This window comes from Myotis davidii, unplaced genomic scaffold (genome assembly GCF_000327345.1).
Source record: "Myotis davidii unplaced genomic scaffold, ASM32734v1 scaffold73, whole genome shotgun sequence".
NCBI lineage: Eukaryota > Metazoa > Chordata > Mammalia > Chiroptera > Vespertilionidae > Myotis > Myotis davidii.
The window spans coordinates 5,779,664-5,797,283 of NW_006286675.1; the positions used below are offsets into that span (position 1 = coordinate 5,779,664).

The following is a 17,620-nucleotide window of genomic DNA, read 5'->3' on the forward strand; positions in this document are numbered from 1 at the left end:
CCCTTCCCCCTCCCAGCATTGTGCCTACATATGCGAATTACCCGCCATCTTTGTTGGCAGTTACCCGCCATCTTGGTTTGTTTGGCTGTTAATTTGCATATCCCCCTGACTAGCCAATGGGAAGGGTAGTGGTCATATGCTAATTACCATGTTTCTTTTTTATTAGATAGGATATATTTTAAATATGGAACGCTTCACGAATTTGTCATCCTTGCGCAGAGGCCATGCTAATGTTCTCTGTATCGTTCCAATTTTAGTATATGTGCTGCCGAAGCGAGCACGGATACAATTATATTTTAATCTACATGACTATTGGAAAGATATTGAGAATCCCTTCATATGATGATAGGTTTTTTTGGCTATCTGCCTATTTGTGGCTTTTGCCCTTTGTTCTTGTTGAACTGTAAATCTTAACTAATGATAGGTAAAACTCTATGACAAGGGAATTCGATTTTTTTAGAGACAGACTGGCAGGGAGAGAGAGGGAGTGAGAGAGGAAGAGAGATTGAGATTTGTTGTTCCATTTGTTTATTCATTTGTTGATTCTTGTATGTGCCCTGACCGAGGATCAACCTGCAACCTTGGTGTATCGGGATGATGCTCTAACCAACAGAGCTACCTGGCCAGGACCTCATAAGTTTTAATGTAGTTACACTTATATTTTAAATCTTCTAAGTTGAAAGGTTTTTCCACTTCTAGATTATAAAAATATTCTATTATTGTTTTTATTGTAAATTTTTAAATTTTTGTACAATCTACATGAAGTATATTCAATGAATTCTACATATGAATACACCTGTGTAACCATCATTTAAATAAAGATAAAAGATATTTATAGTTCCATTTTTACATTTATACTTCTGCTTTGGTGAGTTTTAGGTTAGTGTGCAGTGTGAGGTAGGGATATAGATTTCTTTTCCCTCAGATGGCAAACCAGGAGTCTGAATACTCACACTCAGAGAACACAGTAACATTCCTGAAAGCTGCTGCTTTTCTCAGCCTTTTTTGGGAGGCAGAGTCCTCTGAGAATCTGATGAAAGTTCTGGACCTTTTCCCTTGAAAAATGAATACACAGGTATGCAAAATTTTAGGTTAAAAAACTCTTGTTTCATGGGCTTAATTTTTTCTCCTTTGCAGGAAATTTGTGTTTTTCAACATACCTCAAATCCAATACAAAAACCCTTGGGTGCAGATCATGATGTTTAAGAACATGACACCATCACCCTTCCTTCGATTCTATTTAGGTGAGTAAGGGGGCCTCTGATGGGCTCCAGGACTGTTTCCTCCCATCCGTCCTTCCTTTCATAGCAGTCAGGTGACCTGAGGTACAAGCTCTTGTGAACTAACATTGCTCCTGTCACCTTGGCTTCAATGGCCATTGAGATCTGGGTGCCTTTTCCCTCTCCTTTGCCAGACTTGTTTCCTGTTGCCTTCATATGTCTCACACCACCCAGACTAATTTTTCAAAATTCCCTTGCCACACCTTTGTTTATACCTTTGTTCATGTCATCCCTCTGATGAAATCCCCTTTCTACTTTCTTTGCTTATTTAATTAAAAAAATAATCCTTTAAGACTCATCTTGGGCACCACTTCTCCCAGGAAACCTTCCCTCTCCTGTCTCCCAAAGCCCCTCTTAGGCTGGCCACATTCTCTTGAAAAGTTTATGTCTGTGTGTGTCCACCTGGGACCAAGTGAACTTTAATTCAGTTAAATATGGCTTAGTAGCCAGAAGTCAGAACACCAGATATTTTGGTCCAGCTCTCAGTCATTCTGACCCTGAGCAAGAAACATTCCCATTGCTTTATTTCTTAAGTAAAGGCATAACATCTACCTTACATGGTTAAGAGAATCAAATGAAGTCTAGACTGGGAAATGCTTTGGGGAACAAAATAATGTTCTTCCCATTTTATTTCTGGCCCCAAATGGCCAGATTATTTAGCAAATATGCTAGGTACCCAGGTACTGTTCTAGGTACTTGGGTGTCAGGGAGCCATACAAAGATCTCTGCCCTTGTAGAGATAATACTCTAGCAGGAGAGAGAACAAAAAACTTAACAAGACAGTATGCTAGAAGGGAAGTGTGATGAAAAAAAATAGAGCAAGCTAAGTAGGTGAAGAGAGTAGGGGTGGTATGACAATTTTGTGTATATATTGTTTGCATTGAAAAAAATTTATTGAGGTATAATTTACTCATAATAAATGCACAGGTTTAATGTGTATAGATTGATGAGTTCCTACAGTTGTGTTATGTCACCACTTAACCAATGAAGATGAATACTTATTTTTATTGATTAAAAAAATATATATGTACTTGTTATCAACTGAGGATATTTTTTAGAGTGGAATGGAGCGGGAGAGACAGACAGCAACATTGATGTGAGAGAGACACATCGATTGGTTGCCTCCTGGACATTCCAGGACTGGCTCATGGGATCGAGCCTGCAACTGAGGTACATGCCCTTGACCAGAATCCAACCCACGACCCTTCAGTTCGTGGGCCGATGCTCTAAACACTGAGCAAACCAGCCAGTGTTTTAAATATATTTTTATTGATTTCAGAGAGGAAGCGGGGGGGAGAGAAAAACGTGATTGATCAGCTGCCTCCTGTACACCCCCTACTGGGGACCGAACCCAAAACCCGGGCATGTGCTCTGACTGGAAATCGAACTGGGACCTCCTGGTTCATAGGTCGATGCTCAACCATTGAGCCACACCGGCTGGGCTATTTTTATTGATTTTAAATTTTTTACTTTTATTTTGAGAGAGACAGAAAGAAAAACATCGATTGGTTGCTTCTTGCATGCGCCCCTACCAGAGATTGAACTAGCAACCTAGGTATGTGCCCTGTCCAGGAATCGAACCTATACCTTCTGGTATACAGGATGATGCTCCATCCAACTGAACCACTCTGGCCAGGGCTGAAGAACATTTCTATTACTCCAGAAAGTTCTCTAGTGCTACTTTCAAGTTAATTCCCCATTCCACCAGAAGCAACCACTGTTATGATTTCTTTCACCATAGTTTATTATTGTTTCAGAATTTCATATAAATAGAATCTCACAGTATGTACTTTGTGCCTGGCTTTTACTCATGTTTTTGTGACTTATCCATGTTATATGTATCAGTAGTTAATTCATTTTTATTGCTAAGTAGTATTCCATTATAGGAATATACCAGTTTATTTATCCATTCACCTGTTGATGAACACCTGAGTTTTTATTAGCTACCAAGACAGAAATGTGAGATTTATTAGAGATAAGAGAGGGGTAGGTAGGGAAAATCTTCATATGGCAAAGCAGGTCTGACATCTCGAAAAGGAAAGGGAAAAGGAAGGCTGTCTGGACAGGAGGCACCTAAGATGGTGGTGGAGCTCTTAGGAAGTCTGGGCCGGCCCCAGGAGCGGAGATGGCTAGATCCTAGACCTAGGCCAAGGAGAGCCTGGGCGTGGCTCTGGTGGGTTCCAGAAACAGCAGCTGGCTCTCAGCTGGCTGCTCCTTGCAGGAGGGCTTCCTCAAAGGAAGTTTTGAGTGGTGCGCCTCCCTGGCTGTGAAGGGTTGTTCCAGGTTTTGGCTAAGATAAGGTGCTTGTAGTATCTTCTCACACAAGTTGTTTTTGTGGACCCAGGCGCTCACCTCTTCAGAGCCACTGCCTCATGCTGAAGAGATGTGTGATGTTCTTAGAAACTGCCTAATAGGTTTCCAAAATGATTGAGCCATCTCACCTCCAGGCAGTAGTTTGATCACATGGACCTTAAAATCAGAGAACCTCTCTGGCTGTAATCAGAGGTCCATGTGACTATGAAGAATGGCCAGATATAAAACATTGCTGGCTTTGAAGACTGAGGAAGGGGTCATAACCAAAGAATGTGGTTGTGATTCCACTCATATGTAATGTTAGAACAGGCAAGTCCATAGAGAAAAGATAGTGTTTGCCAGGGGATGGGATTGGGGTGGTGTGGGGTATAGGACATGATTGTTTAATTGGCAAAAGAGCTTCTGTTTGGGGTGATGAGAAAGTTCTGGAACTAAATAATGGTGATAGTTTTACATTAGTTTTACATTTTGAATGTACCAAAACCCACCAAACTATACACTTTAAAATGGTTAAAATGGTGATTTTTATGTCATGTATTTTACCATATACAAAAGAATTTTGGCCATTCATATGGGTTTTAATTGAAATTTTAATTTGCATTTTCTCACAACTTTTTGTTATTAGCTATTCAAATATCTGTTTTGTAAAGAGTATAATTGTATCTTTTGTCCATTTAAAAATTTTCTGAATTCTCATCCTCTTTCACTGACCTATGTCTGTCCTTACATTAGTGCAGTACTAATATCGCACACCTTGGTTTTTGTAGTTTTTTAAGTGTTCAGATCAGGTAGCATAAGTCCAACTTTGTGCTTTTGCTCCCCACTCCCTTTGGCTAGTCTGGGTTCTTTGCATTTACATGTAAACTTTAAAATTGGGCAAGTTTCTGGAAAAAAGCTTGTTGGGATTTTGATTGGAATTACATTATAGATCATTTTGAGGCGTATGGATATTTTAACAATATTGAATTGAGTATGTTTTGTGCCTATTGTAAATGGTATTTTTAAATACCATATTTCATTTCACAGTTTTTTGGTTAGTATAGTTGATTTTTGTTGTTGTTGTTAATCCTTACCCGGGGATATTTTTCCATTGACTTTTAGAGAGAGTGGAAGGGAGGGGGAGATAGAAACATTGATTGGTTGCCTCCCATACGCATCCTGACCAGGGCTCAGGATCGAGCCTGCAACGGCGTATATGCACTTGACCAGAATTGAACCTGGGACCCTTCAGTCCGTGGGCCGCCAAACGGGCTAGGGCTAATTGATTTTTGTATATGGAATGTGTCTTGCGACCTTGCTTATAAACACATTATAGTTTATTTTCTAAATTCCTTAGAATTTTCTACATACACCATCGTGTCATCTGCAAATGCAGTTTTATTTCTTCCTTATCAATCTTTTTTCTTTTTTTGTCTTAATTCATTGGCTCAATTGGCTGTAATGTTTTGCATTTTTACCAGTAATGTAAGAAAGGTTCCATTACTCTGCACCCTTACTAGTACTTAGTATTGCCCATTTAAAAAATTTTTAGCCACTCTTAATAGCTCATTGTTATGACTAATGACTAATTTTGGTTAAATGTTTATTCACATATTTTGTCCATTTTTTAGTTGGATTGTCTTGAGTTTTGAGTTCTTTATATAGTTGACATACAAGTCTTATCAGATATATGCATTCTGTACATTATCTCCCAGTCTATTGCTTATGGTGCCTTTTGCAGAACAAAATTTTTGGATTTTAAATTCAGTGTATTAGGTTTTTTCGATAATCATGTTTTTGATGGCATATTTTTGCTTAGGTTCTAAAGATTTTCAAGAAGTTGTAGGTCACTGGTCCATTTTGAGTATTTTGTTTCTTTTTTTAGTGTTGGGAGTAAAAGTCTAAATTCATTTATTTGCATGTGGCTATCCAATTGTCCCAGCACCATTTGTTTAAAGGACGATCTTTCCTCACTGAATTGTTTTGGCATCTTTGCTGAAAATAAATTGACCATAAATATAAAGGTTTATTTCTGGACTTAATTCTGTTCTATCACTCTGTAGTCTGTTTTTGACTTGATTACTGTAGCTTATAGTAAATTCGAAATTGGAAAATGAATGTCCTTCCTCCATTGTCTTTTCAAAATTGTTTTGCATGAATTTTAGGCTAAATTTATCAGTTTCTACACAAACACCCGCTGGGATTTTGATAGGGATTGCATTGAATCTATAGACCAGTTTGGGGAGGATTGCCATGTTAATGACATTGAATCTTTCTATCCATGAACATGGAATTTTTCTATTAAAGTAGTATGTTTTTGTACATACCTAAAATTTATATCTGCTCATGTATAAAGAAATATCGGAAAATAAATGGTAGTATATAATGGGTTATGTAAACAAATATATTTACTTTATTGTTAAAATATTCCTCCTTAGCAAACAGCAAATCACCGTTTGAGGCTGCGGAACGCTCTTCTGAGTTCTCAGCCACACCCCCTTTGCTTTCTGTTTTCAGATACTGGTGAGCAGGTTCTCGTGGATGTAGAGACCAAGAGCAATAAAGAGATCATGGAGCACATCAAAAAAATCCTGGGGAAGAATGAGTGAGTTGCTGGGGTTGACCTGGAGGGGAGCGGAGGTCTTAGCTCAGAGATTTTGAGAGAGGAAAGGGACAGGTTCTCTGACTGTGACCAAGACACTCACCAGAGTGTGGGCTGGAGAGTCCATTCCATCTGACTTGGTTGCTCACCAAATGTGTAACAGTAAGTCATCCATCCCTCCTGGTCAGTGGGAAGCTGAGATGCAACTAAAATACTTGCACTGTGTGGCCAGAAACATACCGGTTTGGAGATGGTAGGTGACCAACCCTGGGGCCTGCCGTGACACATCCCTTTTCTCTCCATGGAGGAAAGAAGGGAAGGGAAGGACGCGGAATATCTTTGAGAAGGCACCTGGAGGCATTTCCAGGCCCCTTTATTCTGATGGTCTCATTTGTCAGAAATGGGGCTGCCCCTCAGCTGTCTGAGGGCTGACTGTTCCTGTGCTGGCCTGGCCTGAGTGTGCTTTCCAGGTGCCTCCTACCCTGGGCCTGACACTGCTCACACACTGAAGGCCTCCCTGTGGAGGGCAGGGATAGGTCTGAGGAGTGAGAAGTGAGTGAGGAGACACAGGAGAGCCAAGTCTCCCGGCTGAGGATGGCGCCCACGCCGAGAAGTTCTGTGCTTCGCAGAGGCTCAGGGCACTGTTGCCAACACCTTGTTGCTGTCTGTGCTCTTTGGCAGGGAGACCCTCAAGCAAGAAGAGCAGGAGAAAAAGCAGCTTTCTCATCCAGCCCACTTTGGACCTCGAAAGTATTGCCTGCGGGAGTGCATCTGTGAGGTGGAAGGGCAGGTGCCCTGCCCGGCCCTGGTGCCCTTACCCAAGGAGATGACAGGGAAGTACAAAGCAACTCTGAAAGCCAGTGCCCAGGACTAAGGCCCCAGGCCTGTGGGCGAGGGTTACCTTGGCCACAGGGAGATCCTGGTTCTGTCCCCAGAGACTCTGCCAATAAAATGCTCCTTAATCATCCAGCAGCATGGTGTGTATCCAGTCTGCGAGGCACAGGAGGAAGGCCTGCAGGGGAACAGGACTTTTGGATCAGGAAGGTGTAGGGCCACAGCCTGCTGACATCTTGGTCTTGAGGCCTTTTCCTTGTCTCCACTGATTTCGACTCCTTCCAGATCCTACTCTGAAAATTCAGTTGAGTCTGGTTGGAGCTAGTTGTGGCTGGCAGTGTGGATGTTCCCTCCATGCAGGCTCTCTGGGCATCTTTCACAAATCCCGGGGCAAACCTTTGTGCAGTGCTCACTTTTAAATTAAAGCCAGCTGACCTTTTCCTCCTGAGGGACCTGGCTGTGGAAGCTGCCTGTTCACCTTCTTACTGTTCAGTTTTTTTTGTTTTTTAAAAAATATATTATTTTTTTACAGAGAGGAAGGGAGGGATAGAGAGTTAGAAACATCGATGAGAGAAACGATCAGCTGCCTCCTGCACACCCCCTACTGGGGATGTACCCGCAACCGAGGTACATGCCCTTGACCAGAATCGAACCTGGGACCCTTCAGTCCGCAGGCTGACGCTCTGTCCACTGAGCCAAACAGATTAGGGCACTTGTTCAGTTCTTGAGTTAAAGTTTGGAAGAGGGTGTGAGGTGTTACTTAGTAGTTCTGCCTAATAGTCCTTTCCTCCTTAGGACATGGATATTGCTGCTACTTGAGTTTTGCTGGTTTTAGCGCTTAGGAGACACCAAAGCCCTCTAGGGTCAGTTTAAGAATAGGTTTACTTAATCAAAAGTAAAGGACCAGCTGGAAACAGACCGGTGGAAACACAGACCAGGAGACTTTGACCAATGGATGCAAGCAAGAAAGTGGGCTTATGGGGGGATGAGGACACATTTGTAATACCTTAACCAATAAAGAAATTAAAGATTAAAAAAAAAAGGTGGGTTTACAAGAGCAGGTTTAAGGTCTGAGTTCCTCTCTGATGGAAGCTTTGGTCAAGGCATAACACTTGCTGTAAAATGGGAATAAGGGCATTACTCCATGAGGTAAGTTAGTTATGGGAAATGAATGTGAAATTAAAATGTGTGTTTTGTTGTTAATCCTCACCCAAGGATATTTTTTCCCCCATTGATTTTTAGAGAGTGGAAGGGAAGGGGGAGAGAGGAACATCGATGTGAGAGAGACACATCGATTGGTTGCCTCCCACATGTTCCCCAACTGGCCGGGTATCCAGCCTGCAACGCAGGTCATGCCCTTGACCAGAATCAAACCCGGGACCTTTCAGCACACAGCTGTTACTCTTTCCACTGAGCCAAACTGGAAAGGGTAGAATGTATTTTATTTGAATGTTGGGAGATTATCCCATTAAATTGAGAAACCTGGCTCTTTTTACATTTGATGCTCAAGTTATAGTTTCCAGTGGTTTTGCACCAGACCTGTGTTCAGAGTGATAGCCTTGGAGGGATTAAGAAGGGGAGGTCTGTTTGGGTCTAATGTGTAACTGGCAGGTTTACTTCAATTTTGTTTGTTTAATTGAAATTCAGAATCTTGGTGACCTCTCCCCATCACCATTTTGAAGGGTGGCTAGAAAAATTTATCCTCCATTCTAATCCCTAGTTTCAATTCCTGCAGTGTTTCTAACAATCCCACCAGCTGACTGCAGCATGGCCTTCACACCAGCTGATTGGACTTCCTACGGGGCCTCCAAGCCTTTTCCGAGAGTTTGTTCCTTTTGGTCTGTCTCCACAGCTGGTGAGACAAAGGGCCTTAGGGAAGTATTCCTTCCCTGCTTGGTCCACAGGGCCCAGGAAGGTAGCTAGCCAGGACTGCCCCAAACCAAGCTAGTGACCCTTCTTTAGAAAGAGAATAAATGTCCAGTGCTTGATGGGAAAGCACCACCATTACTGTTTTTTCATGGGCTATTTCATAGACAGATAATGATTCATGAAACAAACACCACTAGGGGGCATTATCTCTTTAAACAGTTATCTTCCATTTCCTACTTCAACAATGATAAAAGATTTTAAAATGTACAGAAATGGGAGGAACTTATTGGAGATGATTGCTATGAGGATTTTTTATAATTCATCTAGTTTCTTAATTTTATTCACATAACCAATGCTCGCCAGATGGTTTTCAACCTTGTTCTGCTGAAGTGACCAATTTCCTTTTCCTTTTGAAAGCTATTTGGCTGCCAGTGGGTTCTGCCAAGAATCTTGACTTTGGACCTCCGAATCCTCACTTGTAAAATGAGTCAGATGACTTCTGAAACTTTAAGAATATGTCTGCTCTGGTCCGAGACCTGGCTCTGTGTCTGTGATGACAGTCTGTGAGTTTTGGCAACCCAAGTCCTGTTCCAGAAACAAGTCCAGTGAGCCATCAATGGATGGGGCTAAGTCGCTTTTGGCTAAGGTGAGGTGAGAGCTACAGGGTTCTGACTACAGTGGGGCCTTGACTTACGAGCGTCCCGACTAACGAGTTTTTTGAGATACCAGCTGTCTCTCGGCCGAGTTTTTGCATTGATTTGACAGTAATTTGAGTGAACAAGCTTGGTCTTGGAACAAATTAAACTTGTAAGTCAAGGCCCCACTGTACTAAGGCGCGTCCTCACCACCTACTCGGTGTTTAGGTGAGAGTGCTCTGGAGACTCCTGGTGGTCAGGCATTATTGTTATTACTGTTGTGAGGAGAAAGGATAAACAAGATGCACATTAGTCTTTAATTAACTTTTAATAGTATAAACCTCATTTAGGTAGTAGTATTAAGCCACAACAATGCCACATTGAAACAGCATTTAATAAAATGCATAAAGCTAATTCATGCACTGCAATACTCTATATACAAACACAACAATGCAAATTCTTCTTCAAGACTGAAGACATTGATTAGATATAAAATTCAATTAAAAAAGAACATGCTATTTTAAATGCCATCACATAAAGCTGATTTCAAGCTACAGCTTTTAACAGGTTTTAAACCTGGAATTGAAATGTAATGGCATAAACAATATTTTCTATATTGAGAAGGGCAGAGGGTACAGAAACGGTCCCAAGAAAATCTAACACCCAAGTTTTCCTTTAATGTCTTTTATAAGGGCTGGTAATACTTAGCTACATTTTAACAGTTCCAAACTACAGGTAAAAACTATGGTTTGTACTATGAAAAATGTGCAGCTTTTCAGTTATAAAACTAGTTGAACACTGGTTTATAAGATAATTGGGGGGATATAGAAAAATATTCCAGCACTTGAGTTGTACGTGGCAGCAGCAATTGAGTCCATGAATGCTCTTGTTAAAATGACAACTGATTATACTTTCTTAAAGAAAAGCCATTTATTTCTCATGTAAAGTCTATTTCCAAATGTTATCCAAATATTAAGCTTTACCACAACCTGACAATTGATAAATGTTGCTGAGCATTTTTTCAGCATTTTTATAGCACTTTCTTTTTCTATTATGTATAGTATACATTTTGAAACACCAAAATTATTGGCTTAATCGAAAGTATAGCTGGGCATTAAAAATATCTCAGACTTTCCCTTTAAACTGTTTAGTTTTAGATTGCTGCTAATAGCCCCAAATGAAAAGTTTTATTTTAAAGATTCACTTAGAGACTGTCAAGCTTCCATTTGTATTATTCGAATTGGAAAGCTACCTTCAATAGTGATTGTCACGACAGGCAAGGACATGGGAAAGGTGACAATCACTGCTGGGCGGCCAGTGAAGCAACAGGAGCTTTACATCACAGATGGGGAAGCTGGAGGCTGAATGGCCCAGTCTCACAAAAGGCACTGAGTACTATGGTCTCAATGAAGTGTTTTCAAACATTTCAATAGATTAAAAAAAAACCCACCACCACCACCTGTGGATTATGTTTTTGCAGTTATCCAGCGATCTCTTTCAGCAGGCCAGCTTTCAGCCTTCCCATCAGTCAGGCCCCTGTGCTTACCAGGTCCATGAGCAACTACAGCTGGGCTGGGGCCTGGCTCCCGAGCGCTGTGTTCCAGTTAAAGTCCGATTTAGGGGGGAAATTCACCAGAGTAGAGCTGGACATTTGGCATCTGTAGCTTTAACGGCATGCATATCCATATTAAAATGCAATTTTTATCTGAGATTTTAAAATCATAATTTAGAGAAAGTCAGTGGATTTCATTTGCATGCTATAGTTGGAGAAGTAATTTAAGATTTGTAACTTATGCCATAAAGTTAGCCATCAACAATTATGCTTATTTTTAAAGAATACTTGGTCGGTTGTCTCCCCCCCACAACTTGCGTTAGATGGGAATTTGTTTAGCCACAGTGCAGGGCCCACTGTCTGCTGACTGAGTCCAGAGCAAGTGGGGAAAATTGGGAGCTAGGCCCCATGACACAGACCATTCTGAAACTGATCACATGACAAGGAGTCCAGGGAAGGCCCACAGCTTGACCTACCAAATTCCTTCCAGTTAGGCCATAAAGAGGTGTGTGACAGCTAGGTTAAAGATCCCCACTTAGTTTCTGGACGTTAGGATAAACTGTCTTCCAGCTTCCTAGCCATTGTCTCACACTAGAGAATACATAGCAATGTCATTGTTAGGACCTTTCTGTCTGGAACTTTCCCTGGTACAAAGTGAACATTTTAACTTCATGGCCTTCCTCAGCCAGACACACCCAAAGGAAAATGGAGTTAAAATCTTGGCAAATCCATCCTGCTGAGGGATCTTGGAGTACCCACATCAATTTAGTAACTCTTATCATAGATTCTCTTTAAAACAAGGAGAGTTTGGATACGTGGCTACATGTCTGTATACATAATATACACCTATGTACACATACACACTATATATATACACTGTACATATATAGAAGATATAAACACATGTACATTCATTTAGTCATACAAGTCGGTAATCTGTACACGCACAATGTGCTGAGGGGAGCTCAGGGCTAGACACACAGTTGTGCCACACTGGTGGGAGGCACATGGGGAGATCCAAAGCCCTGTGTACAAGAGATCCAAACCCACTCTGTCTTCAATTACAAATTCACATCAAAGTTAAACATTTTCAAAGAGCCTGCAATATAGGGAATGGACATGGGACAAAAGCATGGGTCACCTGCCCTGCCTGCTCAGACTTTCCAGGATCTGAAGGGCACTGACCTCCCAAGTTAAAGGTAAATATCAGAAGATGACACTTTTCATGACCTGGGCTCAGAGAAGGGTTCAAATGTTCCACCTATAGCTCCATTGCACATACGGCAATTTCCACTGAAAAGGAGGCCATGTGCTTCCGAACTCTAATCTAACCAGGTCACAGTACTTGGATCCACAGCAAAGGGCTGCTGGTCAGACAGAGTGCAGGTAGGGAGTGAGACTACTCTGCTGGAAACTACCCCAGAGGATTAGGATGTGATTTTCCCAGAATAAAAGCAGTAGATACAGCCAGAGAACCTTCTAATTCTTGGCTCCCTGCCATGGCTGTCCCCCAAACACGCAAAACTGCTAAGTAAGCTATAGTGTGTTGCTATACATTTGGGAGCGTAGAGTAGACATGTCCATTGCTGTCACCATGACTGGTGGCAACTGCCTCAAAACAGAGTCCACATTTAATACTGACACTGACAAGCTAGAAAATCCCTCGAGGGATATAACACATCTTACAAGTGACTACACCTGAAATTAAATATAAAAACCAAAAAAGAACCCCAACCACAGAGATTAGACAATAAATAATGTAATCCCCAATAAACACAAAAATCTCAAATTAGAAAGGCGGTAACATACTGCCTTAAAAATACTCTCCAGGAATAACTTGGAAAGTATTATTTGCATGAGTAATTTGGTCTTTTTCTAAGTCTCTTCCTGTCCTTTTTTTAAAAATTATTATTTATATAAAGAACTCCACAAATTTAAACTATACATAACTGTCCAACATTATTATCTGAGATACCACTGGAAAAGAGCCACAAAGCAACCGTGTATGTCTGTCCCCACTTCCTTAGCCAGTGTAGCCTCCCCCACTAAGGGAGGACTGGCTAAGTCAGCAGAAGGGTATGTGTGAATAGCTACATGGCAAAGAATTTAACTCCTACCTTATTTCACTGAGATTCAGCAGGCAGAGGTCTGGTCTACTTCACTAAATCTAGAGTTTGAAAGCCTTGTGAAAGTTGAGCCCAAATATCTGCTTAGGATCCCTTTAAATAATCTTGACTTTGCGCTTCTTTTAACCAATCTGACAAGAGATGGAATAGACCTGTAAAAAACTTGAAATGATTTGGGGCAGCGACACTTCAGGTTGTGTGGGGCCTGATCCTAAAGGAACAGGCCACTTCAGAGTAAGGCCAAGAGGATATGGGAAACTACTGAGGAGTGCACAAACCCCAAAATGGTCCATGGAAATCAACCACCACCAGCAAAGGGACTCAAGGAAAAGGACCAGGTTAGAACCAGCAGCCTCCTAACTAAAATGACTTTTCTCAGGGGCTATCTTGCTAGGGGTATGGCACTTCCCTATCCAAGTGTTCACTGTCCTCCTGATTATCACCTTCTCTTCCCAACCTATCTAAGCAGTGGGTTTGTCAGGACTGCAGCCTAGGTCTTGGCTAAGCTGCCCCAATATCTTAAGGCAACCAGAGACTAAAGCCTGATAGATACAGGACTCCACAGGGCCTGCCCCTGGGAATGTGGGAGCTGGCCAGTGCGGACCTGTTCACCAACAAAGAACTCAGATCTGAAAGATGTAACACAATATATATTTTCAGGGAGCTACTCTATGATCAACAAACATGCTTATATTTAAAAAAATAGACAATTAGCTGTGTAAGATGCATGAACATGCTTCAAAATGCCCTCTGCTAAAATCCTTCACAAGCGGAAACGAAACAAACCTGCCCTAACTCTATTTGTCTTGGCCAATTTATGGTCTTAATTTTAAAATTTAAATCACTCAAAGTTAGAAAACCAAACATTTAAGATGGTGACATTATCCTTTCCATCATTTTATAATGGGCACCCTTCACTATTCTCCAAAACTTGCTTGCAAGATATGAACTAGAAGTGATAAAAGAATTGAACTGTTCCCACTTAATCCTCAATAATGACTTTCATAAAGTGCTGCTAACACTTCAGATTAAAGCATCCCATTTTGCTGTAAGCCTATGGCTGGCTTGCCCAACACCCATGCACATCTTGTGAAGTGCCTACTATGACTAAGGGCCCAGACCAGGGAGTGCCTGGGAGGCAGGGAGTGCCCAGGGATCTTTTTGGATATCTGATCAAAAGATTAAAGAGATGCAAGCTTAACCTTACATTGTAGTTGCTTATTCTGATATACACAAAAAAGAAAATGCAAAGTACTTGACTCAGTCTTGGGCACACCACTTTTCCCAAAGGAAATACTGCAACTCACATCCATGGGAATTTATGGGTGCACTTCTCTAGATAGAGCAACCATCGTATACAAGGACAGAATATGGTTATAAGAAAGTTCTAAGTTATGAGAAAGGAGATAAGTGGGAATTAAGGGTTATTTTTTAAGGAGCAGGCAGCCTGCTTCTGCATCCGTTACCTAAATGCTCCAGGGTTTTGGCTGGCACACACCTAGGGGAATCAAAGTGCACGGTGGGCCAGTGCCATTCAAAAACTTGCCAACAGAGATACTGGGTCTGGAGACATTTTGGAAAACCCTGATATTTAAGGTCAACAGAGAACCCTTCCATTCAGCTTCACCGCCACGGCCCTAGCCAGGAAGCAAGATCCTGTACACATACTCCACCCCCATAGTAGTTCTGAACTGCAGGAACACAGGCCCATAGAGTCACTTGGAATAGAAATCCCAGAAAGGAACCCTCACATTCCAGGAAGGCCATGTCCCTCCATCTGAAAACTGCAGCCACCCAGATTGTATTCAGGAAGTACTACTGTTAAGGGTTCAAAATGCTGAATTGCACTTTTTGGTCAGAAAGCTCCATCTGCCATAGTGGAGGTAATTTGGGGATGTTAATTGCTGCAGGAATTGACAATTAATGTCTAACTGGTTGCAATCCAATTCTGAGAATCAGGCACCCAAAGATGCCTGAGGTTTTGAGGAGCCTGAAGATGCCTGTCAGACCAGGACCAGAGACCAGGGAATCTGACATGCATCATCAGCTCTTTGACTGAGGAAGCTTTTGGTTTGGGCCACCACTAACTGTGCTAGCACACTCCCACTTACTGCATGATACAGATAAGCCACATTTTCATTTGCTCACAGGAATTCAGTTCAATACCACCAAAGTATGCATTTAATTAGGAATGATGCCTTTTCTTAAACATAAATGATTGTCTCCTACACCCTATTGCATTTTCACAGAAATTATTAGCATTTCGGCAAAAGACGTATACTGTTTTCCATTTGCCCTGCACATAGACAAGATGTTGCTAACATTACGTATCGGTAAGAAGTGCTTAGAAAGTGCTAATATTATTACCCTGGTAATTAGTAGCTATTAATTCCAAGGACATTTTTAATATATACACACACATACTGTTTTCTTAGGTTCTTTTAGTTTTAATACTAGTCTCTGACATTATAAAACTTTGTTTTTTGCCCTTTGAGAATTTCTAAATACAAATTGAGTTAAAAGATTGTTCCAAAATCTACTGCTTCATCAAAAGGCATTAAAACATTTCTTATGCAGGAAAGGATCCTACTAGTCTTTTAGTTGCTATTGCCTGGGATTAACAGATACAAAGGAACCAGGTAGGAAATGATGGACATACTGGAAATATTTGCACATACCAAAATACTACTACTTCCATTTTCTTCCTCTCTGAGCGGTCCCGGGAGGCCATTTCTGCTCCTCAGCAGGTGTGTGGTGTGCACTATAGACTGGCTCCGGTGATCTGGCCATTGTACTCTGCCGTCTCCATCTTGAGGATGTAGGGAATTATGCTGTCTATCGAAACATTGCCAATGAGACCAGTAAAAAAAAGTTCTTCTGTTATGTTGGAGCTCATCAGCCTGAGTGCTGGCAGGCGGACAAGAATCCGGGCCAATCTGTAAGAAGGAGGGTCATTAGAGAAAGGAGGGTTCACTGCCCTTCAGACTTCATCCTGGACAGGCTCTCAGGGGCCCTATCGGCTCAGAATTGAACATAACAATAGATCCATCCACTATCCACCTCTTCTTTTTCTGATTTTAGCAGTTCCTCTTGTAGGAGTTCATGAGAAAAAAAGTTTAAGAAGTGCAAAGATGTATGTACACATAATGTTCCCTTCATTGGTGGGGGTGGAGCTCTCTACCCCCAACCAAAAGAAAAATGTGGAAATCTATCAATAGAGGACAGGTTAAAAAAATGTTGTCTTCATCTAATGGATCAAGACATACTCATTAAAAAGGGTAATAAAGCCCTAGCTGATTTGTCTCAGTGGATATAGTGTCGGGCTGTGGACTGAAGGGTCCCAGGTTCGATTCTGGCCAAGGGCACATTCCTGGGTTGCAGGTTCGATCCCCAGTGGGGGACGTGCAGGAGGCAGCCGATCAATGATTCTCTCTCATCATTGATGTTTCTATCGCTTCCCTCCCCCTTCCTCTCTGAAATATATATTAAAAACAAAAGAAATCTTTAAAAAAAATTAAAAAAGGGTAATAAAGATCCACAGCCCGGCCAGCATGGCTCAGTGGTTGAGCCTCAATCTAAGAACCTGGAGGTCACAGTCCGATTCTAGGTCAAGGCACATGCCTGGGTTGCAGGCTCGATCCCCCATGTGTGGTGTGCAGGAGGCAGCCAATCAGTGATTCTCTCTCATCACTGATGTTTCTCTCTCTCCCTCTCACTTTTCCTCTCTGAAATCAGTAAAAATATATATTAAAAAAAAGATCCATATTCATTGATAAGTCCAAGACATGTAGTTGAATAAAAACTCAAAAGGAGGTTGTGAAGCAACAAGTACAGCACAGTTGCACTGTGTGTATTTATTTGTGCACACATGCATAAATGGTACTCAGGAGGATATGTACCAGGAATGCTAATGGTTAGCCTCTGGGTATTAGGATTTAGAGTGATCTTACATTTAAAACTTTTCCTATATTGCCCTAGTTTCCAGTATTTAACATTATAATCTATCTATATATATAAAAGCCTAAGCAATCGTCTGACTGATAGCTATGATGTGCAATGACCACCAGGGGACAGATGCTCAACACAGAAGCTGCCAAGCTGCGGTGACTTGGCAGCTGCAGTACTTGGGTGACGCACCCGGAACCAGAGAGGAGGGAGCCCAATTCTGTGGTGTGTCACCTGAGAACTGCCCTCTCGTAATCCAGGACCCCTCCGGGTATATTGGAGAGCTGGTTTCAGTCCAATTCCCACAGGCCAGGCCAAGGGACCCTGTGTATTGGGCCTCTAGTTTAAAATAAAACAGTAAAATTGTTTTTCGTTTGAAGAAACCCTGGATGGGAGGGCACACCATGACCTTGCCATGGGGCCATGGGCCACTGTCTAAAGTCACTCCATAGCCACTGCACAAAGTCTGGAAAAAACCTACATTC

At 41.7% G+C, this 17,620-nt stretch overlaps 2 protein-coding genes across 6 annotated transcripts in view; one reads left to right on the top strand and one right to left on the bottom strand.

Moving 5' to 3' along the window:
* Positions 1-7,144, top strand: part of MRPS25 (mitochondrial ribosomal protein S25) — a 12,207-nt gene extending 5,063 nt beyond the window's left edge. The window contains exons 2-4 of the mRNA XM_006758309.2: positions 1,138-1,244; positions 6,090-6,177; positions 6,856-7,144. Coding sequence (XP_006758372.1) covers positions 1,138-1,244; positions 6,090-6,177; positions 6,856-7,048 — 388 coding nt within the window. The 3' untranslated portion in view covers positions 7,049-7,144. The remainder of the gene's footprint in view (positions 1-1,137; positions 1,245-6,089; positions 6,178-6,855) is intronic.
* Positions 7,145-9,821: 2,677 nt separating this feature from the next.
* NR2C2 (nuclear receptor subfamily 2 group C member 2) overlaps positions 9,822-17,620 on the bottom strand; it is an 88,453-nt gene continuing 80,654 nt past the window's right edge. For 4 of the 5 annotated variants that reach the window (XM_006758313.2, XM_006758310.2, XM_006758312.2 and 1 more), the window contains one exon: positions 9,822-16,126. In XM_006758313.2, coding sequence (XP_006758376.1) covers positions 15,952-16,126 — 175 coding nt within the window. In that variant the 3' untranslated portion in view covers positions 9,822-15,951. The remainder of the gene's footprint in view (positions 16,127-17,620) is intronic. The other variant, XM_015560399.1, reaches the window with a different exon arrangement.